We start from the raw sequence: 20722 nt of genomic DNA, 5'->3' as shown, positions 1-20722 counted from the left end.
GCCAAAATGACCAAGGATTTGGCCGTCCGGTAAAAAGGAATACAAGAAAAGAGTCCACTAGAGGAGCTTGTAAAAAATGGCACATACTGTGTGACACCCTGTGGTATGTACACTTGCAAACCACGGGCCATGCTGTCATTTTATGCTGTTATGCTAGAAAGCTGTTGTTAGCCTGTCCTGTTTTCACATCAATGTGTTTTTTTTTTTCTTCCAGTAGGGTTTAATTCTCATTGGTTAAACTTCTCAGGTACCCATAGTTAAACTAATCTAAATGTGCCATTCTTCCCCTTATTATGGACTGGCTGTACTGGTGTGGTACTTTTATAGTAATATAGCTACATCCACAATGAGATGAAAGCAGGAGGCAGAGAGTTTGCACTGACTCAGGATACCTTTCTAGTAAAAGCTATACCACTTTCTACTTATGGATAAGGCCTTAGTAGCAGGTTTGATAGCATCTAGTTGACACAATGAGAACAAGACCCACTTACTTCTTGCTTTAATATATAAATGAAACACCTCTAACTACTCTCAAGTCTGATTTTTATAGTAAAGTTTATTATTTTATAGTAAAGAATGTACTTATGAAGGCAATCAGTACAGCAAGTGTGATTTCTTTTCAGGTTAATAATTTTGATTTGCAAAAATTCAAACATATATGTAAGACTATAAAGTCATCTTAATTTGCTAAAGCAAACTGAATAGCAAAATACTGTGTTACAAAGACCTTATTAGCCAAATTCTCAAAGAGCTTGGCTAAGAAATCATAGTTGCCACTAGGTGGCACGAGTTCATTTAAATTGTCATCTAATATGCCAATTTTACATTACTGAGTAAAACAGCTTGAAAAATTTTGATCTGCATGCTAGAATTACATCCAAATAATCAGTTTGTGAAATCTAAAAAATGTCATAATTTCGAGGACTGAATAAATATAACAGCTTAAACTTTCTGTTCTACTGTCTGAAAGTTTTTGATATAAGAGAAGCAACTGCCTAATTAACCAGGTCTAAAGTAAACTCTGCATATGGGGTTAATGGGTGGAAAACCTTGGTAATGTTCAGAGTGGGACTTTTCTTTGGAGTCTAAAATTTGGTAGTATGATGAAATTTGTCGGTTTAAGTATTCAGGGTTAAATACACGTAAATGGTGATCAAATCAGATTTCTGAAATTATTTTCTTAAATGATTGGTCTTTCTCTGCCAATATGCTTCAGTCTATACTCTGTCTGTTTCCCAGAAGGCAGGAATAGGTATTTGACTGCAGAAGGCAACCAGAGAGAAGCACAGATTTTACTAGGTGAAGACAGCAGACTGACCAAGGGCATGTCTGGACAATTCAGATCCCACACTCACTTTTCTGAACAAAACCAAAATACTTCTCTTGTCTAATGTGTGATAGTATGGCAGTTTTGTTCAGATGGCTTTAGAACATGTCCTGACACTGTATATGTATTTGTACATTAAGAATGAGACGTGGGTCCTGTAAGAGTGTACAGATGACAACAGCTATTGGTACTTCAGTATAACTGAACTGAAGTAATAAAAAAAAATAGTTGTTATTTATCAGCATTATCAAATACAGTATACATCAAACATATTTTTTTCACTCTGAACAGCAGAGTCCTCTAGGGCTTTTTATGCCTGCTCATTTTTGTTGAAGAGCAACTCTAAATAAATAAATAAACAAAAAGAGAGACTCATGGGTGAAACAGGGACACACATGTTATTCTCAGCATGCAAACAAAGCTTGTAACTACATGCTTCACAACTACATCAATTACTGGACAGCATAATTTTCTGGCCATGCAGCAGCATTTTCTTTAGCCCAGGGCTGGGTTCCCTTTGACTCCCTGACACCTTATTGCCTTTTCCATTCTGCTTGTTCTCGTGACAGCTTACACTTGCTTAAATGTAATTAACATTATTGCGTAACAAGATTTGTGCACACAGGTTCTGTAAGAATATATTTTGTGGCTGTTATTAATAAATTGTTCCCTAAATATGCTCAGTAATAGCATTGTGTAAGCAAGCCAATTTTCTGATTAGGAATGATAGTTTGCGGTAGAAATATCACTTTGTTCTGCTATAAGTGACTGGTTTTTTTAAAAACATTTAATCACATTTTATTTGCAGACATGTTGAGATCTGCACTAATATTTTGGGATGTGAAAAATTATTTTAAAATAGTCCCTCAGTTTTTAAAACTTCTTTAAAACTATTGCTTTAGTTAAAAAATCAAGGCCATAATTATGCAGATGATTAGGAAAGAAGCAGAAAGCTTAAAAAAATCTTCACAATCTGATTGTTAGTAGCCTAGACACACATTTAGTAACAGCAAGCCAAAAGTGGGGGGGGGAAAGAGGGAAATTAGTCAAGTGTAAGTCCTTTTAACTCGGTCAAAAAACCTAAAAAGACTGTATGAGGCACCTTTTTGCTGCCAGCCTTTGGAAAGGTGTACGATTTGAGTCTTGAGATAATTCCACCTCCTGCCCAACTCTAGAAACCACAATGTCAAAGAGGAACAGTAAATGTGTCAGGAAAATAGCTAAAAGTATTTTACAAAACAGACATAGTACTCAAGAACAAACCACTTCCAACCTTTCTCTTGTGTGTGCCTGCGAGTACACTTACAATACATTAAACAAATGTAGAATAGGAAATCTTAAAAGTAAATTTTCTTTCAACTATATTACTCTCAAACCATCTTGAATCTGTAGATAAACCTTAAAGCAGTTATTAAATTCAAGCATATTGCCCTTTTCCCATATCTTTTACACAGTATTTTTCTCCTGCCTGTTATTGAACTTTAGCCACCCCCACAACATATTTAGCAATGTAAATCAGTTGATAACTTTAATGTCTTGAAGTATGACTAACGTAACAAGCAAGATTTGAAGCACACCTTGGTCTTACAACAAACAATGTGGTTATTGAAGCAAGAAGCACACAAACCGATATTAATTCCAAACAAAAATGAACAGGCTTTAGATTTTACATTGAATCATATGTGCACTTATGTTCTGTATAAAGATACTTTTAAAGAAATGCAAATATGTTTTACAATAATGCATTAATTTAATTAAATGTGACTAATTAGCATTTCTAGGGGTCATACCTGTCTAACAAACTACAATGCAGTACTTATTGACCAACCATTTAGGCTGATGCTGAGATGGAAATAATAATCTGAGCCACATTCTCAGCCTCTTCACACAGCCTTTGAACTAACTTACATTTAGAAGTTCTGAACTTTTAAATAACCCATCTGGACATCTTTTTTTTCAGAAAAGATAGCTTTTCTAATGGAGAGGATTGGTATCTTTTATTTTATGGAAGAACAGAAATTTTTTTGATGCTTGACAGTCTTCATAGCTGTGATACATAAAAATTCATTTACCGCATATTGAAGAAGCTTACTGAATCCGCTATTTTCTTTTACCTCACAAAATTCTCTTTCCATATTGGGAATAAATGAAACCTGAAGCATTTCTTAGCTATGGTTTTGCAACAGATAAATTCTCTAAGAGGCTTAGTGCTTTTTTGCACATGGTGAGCATGGTTCATTACACTTCATGCGACAAGAGTAGGTCCCATCACTTGATCAAGCAGCCACCTGTACTGCCCTGATGGTAATACTTCCCAACTCAAATGTTTTTATTTAGACATACAAATGCATGCTACGAGGAATACTTAATTGGGGACAACAACAGTACTAGTCTAAAGTTAGGCTGTACTCATAAGGTTTAGGTCTGTTATTACTATCTGATAAACTGTGGCTAAACAAATAAAATACTGAAAAAGGTTAAGTGGAGAATTTGGGAAGTTTACAGAAGTTGGCAGCTTCACTGTAATGTCAACTGATTTTAGGCTCATATCAAAAGCTCCTCTGCAGGTTTAAATACATACTGGGATGATGTGCAGGGAGAAAAAAGTAATTTACAAGGTCAAAGGGCATCAGAATCACCTTAAATCCAGTTATGGAGCCTCTGGTGAAAGGCAAGGAAAGTCCTAGTCCATACATGTGCTGACAGGAGAAGAAATAAGCCTCCATACTCTGCATGGAGAAATTATCTCCAATACAGACTTTCAGCAGAAAGTCCTTCCTTTTGCAGAGGAAGCATATTAGTATCACTAAAAAGTAAATGTCCAGATTGCAGAAAAGAAGACAAGAAACAGTAACATTTTGTTTCTCTAAGTTTGTTTTTGGAGCATTAGCAAATACCACACAAATTCCATCCCTGTAAGGGGGATATTGTAAATTTTACTCCAACCCCTTACACACCAACAGTTTGCAACTAAATTAGTTGGACAGTCTGCCTTGCATATCAATCCAGCAGATCTTTCTACAGTGGCCATACACTCTCTAAGCCTCAAAGCAACTTCAGATTTGGGCATGCTTTCCACTAAGGCTTTGGAATCTCAGTATACTTCAGGCATTAATACATATAAAAATAAAAAATCATTGAAAAATTGGTCTGAATGGAACACCAGTATTAGATTGTCCCTCAGAGCAGGCCATTCCCCTCCTTTCTTCAGCTGTTAATCATATTCTCCCCCTCTACTCTGTCTGTTTTGCATCTTAATTCTAATAAATCTTTTCTCACAAGTCATGATCACTCCTGTTGCCTTGTCCCGTTTTATCTCCTGTGTGGTGCCAAAAACTGGTGGAAGACTTCCAGCTGAGACCTTACCAGTATTGACCAAGCTGGAAACACTCTTGATGTTTCCCTTTCTTTTACTAGCATGATGGTTGCTAGGCCTTGTTCCTGTTTGGATCCATTACTGGCATCACATCCTCTGAAAAACTGTCACTGCTCCCCAACCTGTGTCCTAGAGGTGACTATTAGAAGTGCAGTATCTTGCACTAGTTTCAACTGAACTCCACCCTGCTTTTTCCAGTACATTTCTCCAATTCATCACAATTACTTTGAGTCCCAATTCAAACATTCACAATCCCAATTCACATATTTTGGCAATCCATTTCATAAAATAAAAAAGATGCAGTGCTTCAGAAATGTCAGAAACTCTTAAACTTAAATCTTAATTATGATGGCGTAAATAACGAAGATAGATTACACATGCTCTATGTAAGACTGTGACTGTATTTGTTCTTTTCAGGATGCATTTTTGGTTTTGCAATCTGAATTCGTTGTATTTCAGGCTCTGTGTATGAAAAAATTTACATAAGTGGTCTTTAGTGAATTACTGCTTTCGCACAAAGACATTCATGTATGAGAACCTGGCAATATTAGCTGAAGTCTTTGAGCTCAATAGGTAGCAATATTAATTTAAAATTTTGCATTTCCTATCTTTTTCTTTTCACTTCATGTTTTTATGTTTATACTGCAGGAAAGTAACCTAGCAAGCTTGTTTCATAAAACTCCTGAAGAAAACACAAAATTCAGATTTCAGTTTTAGGAAGTTCAGAATGACAAGTATATTGTAGCTTTAAACGATATTTTAGGAGAATATTTGCAAAATTTGCACTCAATGCATCTTTGGTGCTTTTCCTTCTATCCATCATGATGAGTCTCAAATGTAAATAGTACTGATCAATCCTGAAAATATTAATGGTCATATGTAAAAATGTGCAAGTGACCAAGCATATTTAAGTCAGCTACATGCTAGAGTAGTACATGTTCAAGGGTGGAATTAATATTGCCTAACTACAACTACTTAAAAGCAAGGCATATAGTCTTGAATCACCTTTCTTAGTGGAAAGACGTAGGCACATATTGGTGGAAAGTCATTCCACCACTTCTAGGCTGAAGTAAACTTGTGGATGGGTATGTGTCTCTCTCTTGCTTCAAAATTCCTCAAAAGTGAGCCTTTGTGATTTGCTGAATGACTGGCTCTTCATTTCAATGCACTAATGTTAGGCAAGATTAATCATACCCTGTCAGTCTTTCACCTGTAAAGCATCATGACCAACTGGGGCAAGATGACTGCAATGCACTGATGAAAAGAGAAAAGTTTGGCCCATCTACTTTCATTGCACAGTCCTGAATATCAGTCAACTTAGACAGATTTTTTTTTTGTTACTACTTCTTTGGTAAGTTAAATACTTAAAGTAAGATTTCTTGAATTTACTTTCATTTACACTTAAACTGCAAAATTTTCTGTGGATGATCTAAAACCTACATAGTATTCCCACATTGACCATGCTTGCTCCATCACTGTAACTGTGTGTATAGCAGGTGATATACATGTGGTCTCATGTGCTTAAACTTCATGGTTGTCCTTGTAAATGGCATAGATCCAAACCTCAGGACAACATTTAAAAATAAAAAAAAAAAATAGTCACAGCTTTTGGTTGTGTAATTTCCAATGATTTACAAGGGCACCTGATTTTCAGAAAGTGGTGGTATGAGAATGGTTGTTCACAGACCCACAGGGACTCAACAGTATTGAAATAAATGTAATTGACTATTTGAACAAAAATATGTACAGCTGAATGAGATAGTGTTACGTATCACACCTCAGGTGGCTCCTCTGATCAATGGACTCTAAGAACTTAGGCAATTATAATCACAGATGGGCTTGCTCGCTCTTCACAGAGCTGATGAAAAGAACTTTCCTTAATTTCACTGCACAAGGAATCAAATCCTTGTGCAAAGTCTATTGTTAACTGCACACACCAAATATGAAAATAAATTGAACCTTCAAAATGGACAATGTAACCAAAACAGTATCTCTCCTCCTAGTGTTGATACAGTCACTATAGAACACAAGCATCAATGAGGCATTTTGCATATGAAAAATACTGATTTTCACATACATTATATGTATAAAAGAAATTCACAGAATTAAATGATGAATCGCTTATGGAAAATGCTCATGAAAGCAATAACCATGACTGAATGTTAAGCTTTTTTTTTCAACTTACTGCTTCTATCCCTAGAAAAACAAATTAACTGCTGCAATAATATCCAATCATTAGGATTCCTAAAGTAATATGTGACTGTACACCTTCTCAAATGAACGCTACTGCTAAATCACCACCTACTCTTACCTTAGAAGGTGTTCCAGGAAGAGGAGGACGAGTGTTAAAAACAATATTATCTGTAAAATAATCAAATGTAGAAGGATACTGAGCAAAGTGAGAAATGTACAGTAAGACCACAAAATTTTACACAGGGTACCAACTTTCTAGGTTTTAATCACCTTGTAGTGTTTGTCCTAGCCCATATTCTTTGCTTTTGTCTCTAATGTGCAGCAGTCTCAGGTACACAGAGGCATGTGCAGTGCCTAAGTGATTCAAAGCAGTGGAAAAAGTATGGGCATATCCTCTTACCATGGCACTGGTATCCAGTCAGAATGACAAAAGAAGGCCTTAGAGACAGAACACTACTTCTGGAATAACATGAGTTAGACAAGGATCAGGCAGAAGCATCTTTTTTTCCCCTGGCAGTCAGGGCAAGAGGGAGGAAAAGGTCTCATTGGTATTTAGCATGACATTAAAAAAGAAACTGGCCAAAGAGCATACTGCACTTCAGGACACTCCTCCCCATCTCCTTCCCCTTCCTTCCCCAAAGTTAACAAGGAATGCTTCTCTGACCCCCATTTTCAGCATGAGGTGCAGGCAATACCTTGTTCTGCCCTGTTCTCCCCAACATGGGAAGTACTCCCGATCTACCAGCAACTCACCCACTGGCTGCACCTCTCGCTGCACCCAAGCTGAATGCCTGTAGCAGTGCTGCTGACGTGCTGGCCTCAGCCTGGAGTAAGGACTATTGGAGGAACGCTGGGACAACCACCTTGTTAGTGTGTGTGGGCCAAGTAACACACACTGCCACTTTGAGCAGCAGAGCACATGTTGGATCTGATACTAATTTAGACCCAGCAATAACTGGAGTTGGTAGTCTCCCTTTAGCTATCTGCCTCTATCCTGCATGGTCTGGTAGATCTTAATTCACTTGAAAAATTGGAAATTTAACATATACTTTTTTTTTTATCTGACTTTAATCTACTGTCATCTGCACCCACCTACATCACAAGTGAAAAAAATGCACACATCTTTATCATCATTAGCATGGCTATTTACATATATCAAAATAACAGGAGTAACTCACCATTTTCTGAGCCAAGTTGTGGACAGGGAATGGTAAGAACCCTTAATAATCCATCCGGTTTGTACGAATAGTGCTCAACTAACTACCAGAATGAGAGGGGGAGGGGGGGAAAGAGAGAAGGAGAGAAAAATACATTAAAGGGTAAGGGAGGTATAATTAAATATATTGTCTCTTTAAAATTGTGTGCATATGTACAATAAATGGTATATATCAGAGCAAATGGAACTGGACATACAGCAGACCTTTACTGAACATGTTCTTACCTCATTTTTACTTCTCTTCAGCAGGGTCGCATGTTTCTGAAGTAACCTTGTAGATGAATCTGGAACCTGATCCAGGAACTGGATTCGTAAGACTCAGCATTCCATGCCTGGTTCTGCCACTAACCAGCTTTGTAACACCAAGCAAATAACTTCTTTTTATACCTCTGAGTTCCATCCTTCTTTTCTTTTTTTCTTATTTTTTTCCGAAGATGGGTGTAACTACAGTGCAGGAATTGTCCTAATACACAATGCTTTCTTTGGACCTCAAAGTCACTATGGGATGTAAGCAGTTAATAAATGTATAGCACCAATAGTTTAGGCCATTTGTGTTCCTGGATTGTTTTCTCCATGCCATTTTATTACAGGTTCGTTACTGCTATTTTGCCTTTGATGCATTTGGGTAGAAAGGAGGGCATCTGTGAGTGAGAGTTGCAGACTTATTCAAAAAACTTGCAAGACAGCATAGCTGCTTTTAAATCTCCAGTGACTCCAGGAAAGAAATATACAGGCATTTACAGGAAAGGCTAAGAATTAATATATTCAAGTAAAGACTCATATTTTAGATTTGTGACTCACTTTACTTGTTTTAATACAATTTTATGCAAGAGGACATAAGAGACTTCTCCAGGGGTTTCAATTCCCTTAGCATTTTCAACTTACGCAGTCATTTCTTCAGTATGCAGTTTTATTATCAACTATGGCACAGTCAGCTATGCATTCCTTAACTGCTTAATCTTTACCAGCGTTCAGAAATATTTTGATGGTAAGCCTCAGCAAACTATGCTTTTTCAGCCTTGAAGGTAGAGAATTTCAAAACTAAAGAATGCAATATATCTACAGCATCCTAAACCATCCCCTTTGTGCTCCTAGAATTCTGTTTATTGCTGTGATAAAGGACGTTAACAAAGGACTATACCTTGCATAGCTATTATTGAACACGGTCACCTGCAAATGCAAAGTCTTGCATTCTAGAAAATGTTTAGCTAACTGAATAATAATTACAGCAATGTTGAACTCAGCCAAGCTGCAACATCACATTTAAAAAAGATTAAACTCTCTATACTTACATAGCTTTCAACATTAACATGTATAGAAACCATGTAAAGTTGGAAACAACAGACAATCTGCCAAAACATGTTGCTGTTTAGCTAAAGACTGTTGTCGCACAGCAAAGTAAAACAAGCTGCCAGTCATCCAAATTTAACAGACCTGCCAAAGGGTGTCAAATCTTTTTCCATCCGGTATGGAGAGCTTTCCTGTCTTATCTCTGTCAATACGGTAATGCAGTACTTTTCCATCATTCAGCAGACACAAGGCATAGGAACCATTCCTGTCCCTTTCTCGGATGCTGTAGGAATGAGAGAGATTTTCAGCATTACTCTTTACTGGAAATGAGCATCTGGGTTAAAATTCTTTTTTAAATCACCCTTTCCTTTAAGCTTTTGAATAAAAAAACAAAGAAAAATCAGCACTGAAACTTCTGAAGACACGTTGTTAAGCCTTTCATTTTTTACTTAGCGTCATTTGTTTTCAGATAGAATTCCCTGAAGTTTCTCTTTTTTTTTTTTCCTTCCTAAAAGGCAACGGATGGCAACAGAAAATCCAGGATGTGGAGCTCTTTGCTAGGTAGCTACAGAATACTGTGCAGTGCACAAAGCATGCTCTGCGCAAGGAAGCATTTGAAGGCTTTTGCGCTGCAGGCGTACAAAGCCCACGGAAGTCTGAGGCCAGGATCCAGCACATAGGAGCAGCTACACTTCAATCTCCTCTACAGCTGACCTAAAATTAAAATCAACAGAGAATTGCCTTCATTAAAGCAAGATTTCTCTCTTCTACCTCTTATTTTGAAATAAAGAGATGACAGTAAGAGCAGAAGTTAGAAGACTAAAAGAATATAATGGGAAATACAAATGAAGGGAAAATCTTTGTGCACTGAAACAGCTTGTTTGGCTGAGAATTAAATCACAGATTTCTGTAATCACTAGTTTCTGTAAAGATGCAATGCTTTGTTGCAGATTTCACAAAAAATCCACATGAAATCTCACATGGTGTTGGTCTGTTCACATGGTACTGGAAAATTCACATGGTATGTATCTGGTCTAAACTTCAGCAGGGACTGATCATGGAATGTAATACAAAATACACTGTCTAAAATTCATAGGTAGCCAGGATGATCTTCTTCCAGGAGATCTGCAAGCAACATCTCAGATGGCTGTGAAGTGTTGCAGAGTTGTTTTACATGTACTCAAGGCTGGCTCACACTGAGACCAGTGCCTTCTGGTGACTGGACCCAGAGTAGATAGGAATTTGCTACTATCTCCATCATAGTTGGCATAGCATCTCTGAGTTTAGAAAGTAGGCTTTTTCTTTTAGTTTCAGTTGTCCATGTTCACTTGCTGACAGAGAGACAGAGCTAAATTAAAATTTTCTGGAACAATGGGCTTTTCTTACCAAAACCACAGATTCAGCAACACTGAAACACTTCTTGTTCCAGTGTGCTGAGAAATCTGCTCACTGTCCCTTGACTTTTTCAAAGACCCAGAAAAAAAATATAGAAGGATTTGCTCACTGAGGCATTGGGAAGCTTCACTGGTGCAACACTAGTACTGGCTATCACATTTCAGGAGACTGCAGAGGCAAGCATTAAATTCTGCTTCTCAGCTGACTCACTCAAGTCTGAACTAAACCTCTGCTTTGCCTGAACTACTCATGCAACTATTTTTTGAAGCAGAATAATTCTTGTTGCCTAAGATGTGAACAGGACACTGGCTAAAGGAAAAAGGAAGTAGGGTCAGTTTTTTTTTCTGAAACCAAACTAACTCGTCTAGTGTCTCTAAAGCAACATGAAACACATTGTGGTTTTTCATGACAAGCAGGTATTTTTTCTGTATGTTGATTTCCTGGGCTGACTGGCCAGTAGGGAGCAACAGGTTCTGCTAAAATGAAGAATGATTTTTGCTTTGTCTTCCTCTGACTTGCTCTTAGCAAATAAGGCTTGGAAAAGGTATTTTTAGAATAAAGGGCATTGTTTCCAAAACATAAATGAATGGCATTTCATTGCATTCAGAATTCTGTTCTGAATACAGCACAAGCAAGATTATAAAAATACATTAGATTGCTTCCAAGTAACAAATGTCCTTCATGTTTCATGAAGGAAATGGTGGCTCCAATACAATTTGCTCTACTGAAACGGGTTCTCACTTGCAAGAGTTGTCACTATCACAAGGGGCGTCGTAAATATTTCTTGAGAGAAGAGGCATGAACGGGAGAAGACAGTCCTGATTTCTAAGGAGCATGGCACAGATCCAAACAGCCCTATCAGTATCCAGTGCAGGATTTAGGCAGAGTTCAGGTTTATAAGGTTGTAGTTGCATTTCTGAGCTCTTCCTTTTCCCAACCCAACAGCTACATGAATGAAGATATCTGGAGTTCAGAGTCATGGCAACTTCTGTCAGACAGCTCTATCACTGCAGATGCAAAAAAATTTCCATTCTAACACTTATGATTGACCGGGGTCCAGAGGGAGCCTCATTCTCTCAGGGTTATAGTTCAGATGTTTTTTTAAACTGTAGCCAGTCAACTCCAGCATAGTTTGGATCCCTACAAAACACGACAAGAGGAGGTACTGTTATCTTCAAAAACATGTCTAAAGAGCGGAAGTATCAAGCGCTTTGAAGCAACAGCGAAATGGTAGCCTTAGTTTTGGCAACTGCATCCCTTACAGGTCCAAAAAGTGCTCTCACAAAACTTACTACCCCAGTCCAAACCAAGAACTTTAGTGCCTCTGATGACAAGGTTTGTCACAAGTCATGTTTCACAACTTCATTCTGGTTTTGTAGACTGTGATAATGGCTGCCTAGCTTAGGCTAAGCCTCCAGAACTCCAGCTGGGTACACAGTATCCAGTACCTCACAGTCACCATAAAAAATGGAACCAAAGAAAAAGGCTGCTCAGACTGAAAGGTTATAAACTGAAACCTCTTCAAATGGAAATCGAGGTTTTCACATCTTCTTGACAGTGCTGCCTGTACTGCTCAGGGTCATCACATCAGATTTGAGGGCTCTCTTCCTATACGGAACTTTCCTTTCTATGAAAAGTAACAATATTCAGAATGTTGAGGAAAAAAAATCCAAAATTCCAAGCACACTATATGCTTTAATTTGCTGTGAAATTACACACAATATTTACTGTTCTTCAATACAAATTCATAACAAAAATTATTAATTTTAAAAAGCTACATTTTTTAAAAAAACATTTTGGCAAGGAAGGAAGCCAGCAGTAAAATATAAGCTGGTCTTCCATTTCATGCCTTTGCATAGAATTACAGATCTACAAAAGAAAAACAAAGATAATGAACACCTAAAAATAAACACCATTACCTTTTCATGCACTGAGATTAATCAGAAACATGAGCAATTTCACTGAAAGCAAATTTGGATTCATAGGTATATTAGAGAAGCATCAAGGTATCTAAATGTTCTCTGACATATATTTTAAAACAGCAATTTTAGAAAAAAATTAACTCAGATTGTTACATGATGAAATGCAAAGAAGGTTTAGATATTGATTTTCATTTTTATGCAATCTATGTTTGAGTTTTTTTTTTTTTTCTGAATGTAGCCCAAATAGCAACCAATAACTATTTTGAGTATCATTAACGACATTGTAAATAGCTATCCATTCTCTCCTTTGGTAAAGTCTCTATTTTTGCTTGGAAGCAAAAAGACAATGTCCCAATTTTTTCTGCTTTCAAATGAAAAGCCAGATGATCCCTTTCTTTCTAAAGGAAAAAATCCCTGAGGGTAAAAAAAAAAAAATTGCTATTACAACATGCGTCATTGACTGTGTAGAAAAAAAGAAGTCACGGTATTCATTCTACAGTGGAGAATAATGAAGGAAATAAACTAGCAAAATGCTTGTTTTAGGAATGGTGTGAAATTATTCTCACTCCTGAATCCAAGGGTGTGTTAAAGTTTGTTCTTGGCCTTGCTTTGCCTTCTCAGCGATAACAGCTCCCTTGATGCCAGATACTGACATTCCCCACTGCTGATTCAAGATCCAGCCTTTCCCTGCCTGTCTGCCCCTATGAACAACTCTCTTGTAATATAATTAACAACACGTCTATTCATTATCACTTCAAACATCTGCAGCACATGGCACACGTTCCACGTTTGAGGGCAGTAAGGAATGAACTTGGTGCCAATTGTAAAAGGATTATACAAAGGAAAAAATGGATTGACTGCAGTCTTCATTTGCATCTTCTTCCATGTTTAGTAATGTACTCAAAGCTGTTTCAGAAATGTCAGTATGCTACAGAAACTCAGCCACACACTATTGCCATCTACCATGGAATCTAAACCATCATCTCCTGATAAGGCTATTGTGATGTGCTGCATGGTGAAGAAACACCTTTGCGAGAAGGACTGGATCACTGTAGTCTATTTTGCTGGCATTGCCCTGCCAGCAAAATACAGTAAGCTCCACCAAAACCCTAACAAATAGCTTCACTGTGCAACTGAACCTGCAACAGAAGATCTTCTCAGTACAGCTATCTCAGTCAGGGATCACATCTTTTCTTCACACCTCTGTCCCACTCCACTGCTGAAGCACACAGCATAGAGCTAGCCCTGAGAAGCCCTAGCCCTGCTGCAGTGGTTTGTGAGCAGCACCTAACTGCATACCTAACTGAACATCAGTAAACAGCTCTCTAGAAGAGCTGCAGGCATCATCCAGGCTGCTGTGGAGGGGAATATGGCACCTCCAGAAACATGGCTCATTGCCTTTATTTTATCATTCATCTTGGAAAATTTTTATGGTCATGTAAGCCTAGCAACTGCTTGGCATTTTGAAGAGAAACTTCATCATTAATTAATGTCCCTGAATTAAGGACTTGTTTAGTAGGATTGCTTTCACCTTTCCTTATGTCCAGGTCCATTTATGGATACAAACATAATACTGATAGATTTATTTAAAGAATAGTCTACAAAGTCAGGTAAATCACTTGCTCAGTATGCACTCCAGTAGTGGTAAATTCCTAGAGGAAGACAATAATATTAACTTAAAGATAGACTGCCACATGTATCAGAAACACAAATTTTTGGTCAGACAAAAGACAAGAAAACTCCTAACTCTTAACTGCTCTTCAAAACTTATGATTTTTAAACAGTGTTACCAGTGTTCACTATTGTGACATGTAAGAGACAGTTTAATCTCTATATGTCATGAGATGCCATGATGAGTAGCGCTGGGAGTCATTCTAATAGTCTAAACTAGTTTTGTCCTCTCTAGTGTATCTTGTTGCTTATTGTAGACTGTCTTATGATACCAAAATTATTTTTTATTTTGCTTTTACATAACTGTTGACATTTTATGTAAACTACATATGGCTGTGAACCCATGTAAAAACGTTTATGGAGGCTAAGCTGCTAATTACACTGCCTTCACTCACCATTTCCTTAATGTTGAGTTTTTAAGTTTAACAGTATTTCTGAATATTGTTTTATCTCCCTTCTGCTTCAGAATTTCTGGTTCTTAACACATACACAAGATCACATGTTCATATAACTGAAGTGGTCACTACTGATGACAAACCAAGATGTGCCGAGAACTACCACACACTTAGCAGAGTTGTTTCCTATGTGAAACTGCAGAGAAAACTAACATTTCTTATACTGCTGGTCTGTCACTGTTAGCAAATGTTTAGGTTTTTTTTCAACTGCTCTACATGTGCATGCACTCACGTAGATAATATTATTGTCAATATTATTATAATATGTTATTAATATAAATATAGTTACAACATTAATAGTATTATCTAGGATCATCTAGATAATATTGATCATCATATTCTACAGTTATGCCCCCTACCAGGCAAAGTCTAATGAAAAAACAGAAGTCTGGTAAGAACCAGCATTCTATACAGCATGCAAAGTAGTGTTAATGAAGGTAACAGGGGCTGGAGACTTAAATAAAGCTCTCTATTTTCAGTTGCTCTTCAGGTCATTTTAGAGATACAATATTTTCCTTCTATTCCACTGCTACAGATTTTTCTCCAAATTTTGTGGCTAGAGTGGCAATCTTTCATGAGCGTTCTTCGCAGAAGAAGTGGGCACTGCTTCCTATTTCACGGTATTCCATGACATTGTTTCTGTATTTGGCTTTGAAAACAAACTCTATAGCACCCACACACATTTCACTGACTTTTCATTCATGACAAAAACTTTAAAAAGACCTTTTCAAATTCCCTAGTAAAGCATACACAGTTAGCTCAGAGCTTTTCTAGCAGCTTGGATGAGTCGCAGTGTTAGATTTATGATACTATTCATGACATTTTGAACTGCAATCAGGAAGCTTTTCAACTATTTACATATTTATTATATTAAAAAAAAATCTAGATTTCATAATCTTGCAAGGCTGCGAAGCAGCGTTAAAGAAATCCAGGTGTTAGATATGTTCTCACAGAGACCGCTGTACTGGATTTTGTTTCAAGGTAGGTAGGTCAGACAGTTAGCAGATTTCTGGTACAATGACATTTTAGAGACCCTTGTAAAAGAATATAGAGAAATATTCCAGCCTTCTAAAATTTATTATTTTTTCATTAATAAACAAGATTATTTTTGCCATATACCAGCAACTGCTTGTGGACTTGTTGAATAGCCTCGGAGTACCTCATCTCACTGAAAGTCTAGCTTCCCTCTATGCTTCCTATCTCAAGAAGCAAACTTCTCTTAGACATTGAGTATTTCTAAGTTTTACCTTTCAGTCAGCTACCAGGCTTGAGTGTCTCAACTAATGTGAGAAAAACAGTCCCGGAGCAGCTACCTTCACAAGTACAAATTCTCAGTCTTCAGTCCACAGATGGACAGAAGATTTTAACACACGCGGCTGCAGGGTAAGGAAAAAGTATGCAATCCCCATGCCTGAAATGTAAAATGGTGCACCTCTCCAGCACTCAGCAATCTGCTGCTACTGTTTCAGTTAGCTAACAAATGAGTGGTTTATTTCTCAACACCTGCTGAGCAAGCAAGCCCATGTTAGGCAAACTGCTGCAGAAAACAGAAGACCTCTCTGAATTATACAGTTCTTTTGTTACTTGCTATGAGCCTCTAGGTTTACCAATCTGAGAGCTAAAAGACCTCTAGAAGGAAAAATAACCAATTTCTGATACAAATGAACAACATATTATTTCTCTTGCTGCTCTGGCTGCTGAATTATGGGGCAGATGAAGATCTCCCCGTTTCTTCTCCAGGAGTAAACAGCAGCTAAGTGGTTATTGAGCTCTAAACCTGCCAGAAAGGCAGTCCGTGCATGAATAATTAATGCATTGGAAAGCACCCTGCATATGCAGAAGTAAACAGTGTTGTCCTTAATAAGACAGGCCCAAGCCCAGTTATTTTTTCATATTATTTAAGCTCCAGTGGCACTTCTCATAGTTTAAACAGAACCTTAAAGTTAGCATTTTATCCTCTGTGCGTTTATCTACCTGATGTGAAAACACCCGCCTGAGTTCCAGCAGAACTATATAAGATATGCACCCACTGCCATAAGCAGTCCCACAGGAGAAGTTCTGACTGCTCCCCCCACAGCTCATCAGGCACATCACTGCAAACAGCACCAGAAATTCCTCCTAGGCCATCTCTAAGGGAAACAGGAAAATTCTGTGGAAGTATTTTATTTAAACCTGTAGGAATGCTTATAGAAGATTAAAAAGAGACCAGTGTCTGTAACAGACTGAAAACGTCAAGTCTGCTAAAAAATTACACATGCTTGCTCCAAAGCCCATCCTTGTTGTTATGAAATTTTAGCTAAGGGATTAATTTTTTTTGAAGAAAAAATAGCTTCCTTTTTTTCTCCCCAAAGAGAAAGCACTTTGACCACACAGAAATCAACACATGCAAGAGGTAAACTGGAAAAGCTGTAAGTTTTAATACATGATCAACATCATGACTCAGCTGACAGAACATTGATTTGGTAAGATGTTGATAAAGAAAGTAATATTTTTTTAGAAAAAAACCCAGGTCATTAAAAGAAAGAGTTGCTGCTCTGTTTCAGATTACATAGTCACCTGCCTCTATGTCTAAAAAGTAGGAAAAGAAATGAGAAATCCACAGGGCAATAAAAAGGAGAGGTGGTATGGTAATGCTGTGCTGGTAATCTATGACAGCAACTACGTTCATCACGATGAAACTCCTGTGCTATCGGAAGAAGCATTCAGAGAAGATGAATCTGTGATAAATGGGAATCTTTGGGTCCACAAACCTTTGTAACAATTTTTGTAACAAAATTTATAACAAAGTTATAACTTTTTTGTTACAATTGGCTACAAAAGCAACCAGGTAAATGACACTCTATCTGCAAACCCAAGAAATGGGGAGTCTGAGGCTGAAAATGTGAAGAGGCATTGGCTTGGGTTAAGAGTGAATGTCAAACAGAAAAAAATCAAGGACTGAGGGAAGGAAAAAGATTTCAAGAAATGAGATGTCAGTACCCTCAAAATATTCGTAGGTAAGACCTGATAGGAATTAACTCTACTGGAAATAAAGATTTAGAGGCGTTATGGGTTCCTGACAACTAAGATTAAAACATGGCAACATATGAAGGTTGCATCTACATTAGCAATTAGTGTGCACAGTTACGGCAAATCAGTAAAGTGAGAGTTGGTACTGAAGAAGCATATCCATCCTACAGTCACTCCTGCCATTTTACTTTGGACTAGCTTTAAAAAAATCAAAGATAGCTGAGTGCTGACAGAGGCTACGTAGGTAGGCAATGACATTTCTCTTGGGAATTACACAGCTCTGAGTAATCCTTCCTTGGCCATGACCTTTAAGCTTCATTTTGTATCATTATATAAATGCTTCCATTTGAGGGGGAGGGGGTGGGGGATGAAAAATGGCTCAGCGAAAACATTGTTTTTTTTCAAATGAGGATTTTCCAAAAGGAAAAAAAAAATTGTTAGAAGATTTTGACTGGTTCTAATCCTCATGAGATGATGGCTGTTAGTCACTAACCTAAATGACACATCTACACTCAGAAAACAAAAGATCATGAGGTTGAGTAAACGCAGACAGCAGCAGACACAAAATGGCGTCACCTAGGCAAAAGCAATTCCTTCTGTTCCTCAACTGCAAAACAAAGCACCACTCAGTTATGGATCCCAACAGTTGTTAGCTTAGGCAGTTTGTATTTTTACCACTTTGGTAAGTCAGCGTATCGGGTGCAGGTGGCCAGACTTTGGCAGCATGGCTGCAGGGGCTCTGCCCTAGGCCAGTCACGACTGGTTCCAGCTGGCCCCAGTGGCCAGCCTGGCAGGGCACAGCCATGCCCCTCAGTGCCTATGTGGCGCCTTCACCTCCGTGAAAGCATCCTTAAGGAAGGGCAGAAAAACACCTGGTAGCTGGCGGCAGAGAGCAAACAAACACAAACCAGGAGCAGCCGGGCAAACACCAAGGGCAGAGAGGGGTGGAGGTGCTCCCAGTGCTGGAGCAGAGACCCCTGTAGCCTGCCAGAGAGGCCACAGTGGAGACGATGTCCACCCTCCAAGCAGGTGGTTATTTCCTGAAGGATATTTCCTGTGGAGAGCCCATGTTGCATCAGGGAACAAGTGTGAGGAGGAAGGAGCAGCAGAAAGAAGCTGTTACAGACTGACCGCAGCCCCTGTCCCTGACTCATCCTCCCCCATGCTGCTTGGTGGGGAGAGGAGTTGGGTGTGAAGGAGTAAAGTTGAGTATGTGAAAATTGGGGGGTGGGGGTGTGGGTGTGGGGAAGGTGTTTTTTTATGTTTTTGTCTTTGTTTCTTACCATCCAACTCAATTTTAATTGACAATAAATCAAATTACTTTTCCCAAGTGGAGTCTGTTTTGCTCAGAAGTCAGTGGTACAGGATCTCCCTGTCGTCATCCTGACCCATGAGCTTTTCCATCCCATTTTCTCTCCCTGTTCTGTTGAGGGTGGGGAGTGTAACAGCAGGTTGGTGGGGCAAGGTTAAGCTACCACAGTCACTTAGTACTGCCTCTCAGTTAGAGAACAATGAATTTTTCTTGGTATTGAGTTTCTCTGATGCTCCCTTTAGAATTAAACCTAGCATTTGATTTTTAAAAAGTGACCCATGCTTTTGCTATCATTCCCCATCTTTAGTGAAGTGGAAACCTAATCTTGGAGACACTTGCTTAGTGCAGGAGTGATTATGTCATGTATTTCATGCTGGACTGGACTCTCTCACTGTGAATGAGCCACCTTCTAGGGCATACCCTCATTTGAGATTCATTCAAGGGAACTGCGTAGTAACACTGGTGGCAAACAGCAATACCACAGAAAAAAGCACTCACAGAAATTTTCCATTGTTTCTTGACCCAATGAGGATACGGTGTTCTGACTCCTCCCGAGAGATCCTCCCGTGGAACCATGGCATCTTTTCATGGGCTGTAGTGGCAATCAACTTCTCCAGCTGAGGCTTCTGACTAATGATAGCTTGTTCAAGAGCATGGCCCTAGAGAGTGGTAAAAACACAGTCAGACAGTCAAGCTGTCTTCTGCAATGAAAATAGGACAGGTAGACTTCCACTACTGGATTGCTTTTGGGACATCCAAGATTGGAACATATTTGTTGTATGCGAAGAAAAGATCTGGTTGCTATAAAGATACTAAACCAGAAACTAACATAGTGTAATCCAATCATCACAAAGCTGGGATTTTTCCATCAACTCTGAGAAATGGAAGGAAAATTAACCAATAATTTAAGCCCTTAATATATCAATATTTTAATGGAAAATTACATCCTATTTTTATGCTAATGAGACATAGCTAAATATACTTAGTGTCACTCTGAGATGTCTTAACATAACACCATACTACATATCCTACAGCAGTTTACTGAAATAAACTGAACATGCTTTGCATTGTTGCAGCATGTCTATGTTGAAGACACCAATGCAAATTTCCCCAAATCAGACAGGACAGTCCCAATTTTAGATTAAACTATGTTAATATTTTAGGTATAACTCAGACACTTCTGTATCCATCTACAGCCTTTCACTTCTAAATTTGGCCCAGAATCTGAGGGCAAAACACCCTAGTTTCATCAGTTTTCAACCTGAGTACATGAACTTCCATCTAGATTGGGCTCAGACTCATCAGAAAAAACTGCAAGCCTCAGTACTTGTAGTTAATATAGCATAAGTTTCAGGCTTTTCCAGTTTGGGCATTGCTCCACATATTTTACAGAGAAGAACACATAGGGTTACTTGCTAGTACCAAAAGAGATGAAAAACCTAGCATAAATCCATGACTTTATAATGGTAACTCGTGGCATCCCAAGCTGAAATAATATTCCTGTTGTAGCCTCCTGCACTAGTGTTTCCATGTTAAGATTGGCTTCTTCACAGTCA

The 20722-nt window shown here is 38.2% G+C and overlaps 1 protein-coding gene across 1 annotated transcript in view; it reads right to left on the bottom strand.

Annotated features, from left to right (window-relative positions):
* SYK (spleen associated tyrosine kinase) overlaps nucleotides 1–20722 on the bottom strand; it is a 34742-nt gene that overhangs the window by 13124 nt on the left and 896 nt on the right. The window contains 5 exon segments of the mRNA XM_009639530.2: nucleotides 2430–2498; nucleotides 7015–7064; nucleotides 8075–8156; nucleotides 9547–9685; nucleotides 19665–19825. Coding sequence (XP_009637825.2) covers nucleotides 2430–2498; nucleotides 7015–7064; nucleotides 8075–8156; nucleotides 9547–9685; nucleotides 19665–19825 — 501 coding nt within the window.

Source organism: Egretta garzetta, unplaced genomic scaffold (genome assembly GCF_000687185.1).
Source record: "Egretta garzetta isolate BGI_Z169 unplaced genomic scaffold, ASM68718v1 scaffold375, whole genome shotgun sequence".
Classification (NCBI taxonomy): Eukaryota; Metazoa; Chordata; class Aves; order Pelecaniformes; family Ardeidae; genus Egretta; species Egretta garzetta.
The sequence above is the reverse complement of the archived record's forward strand: the minus strand, read 5'-3'. Positions and strand labels throughout refer to the sequence as shown.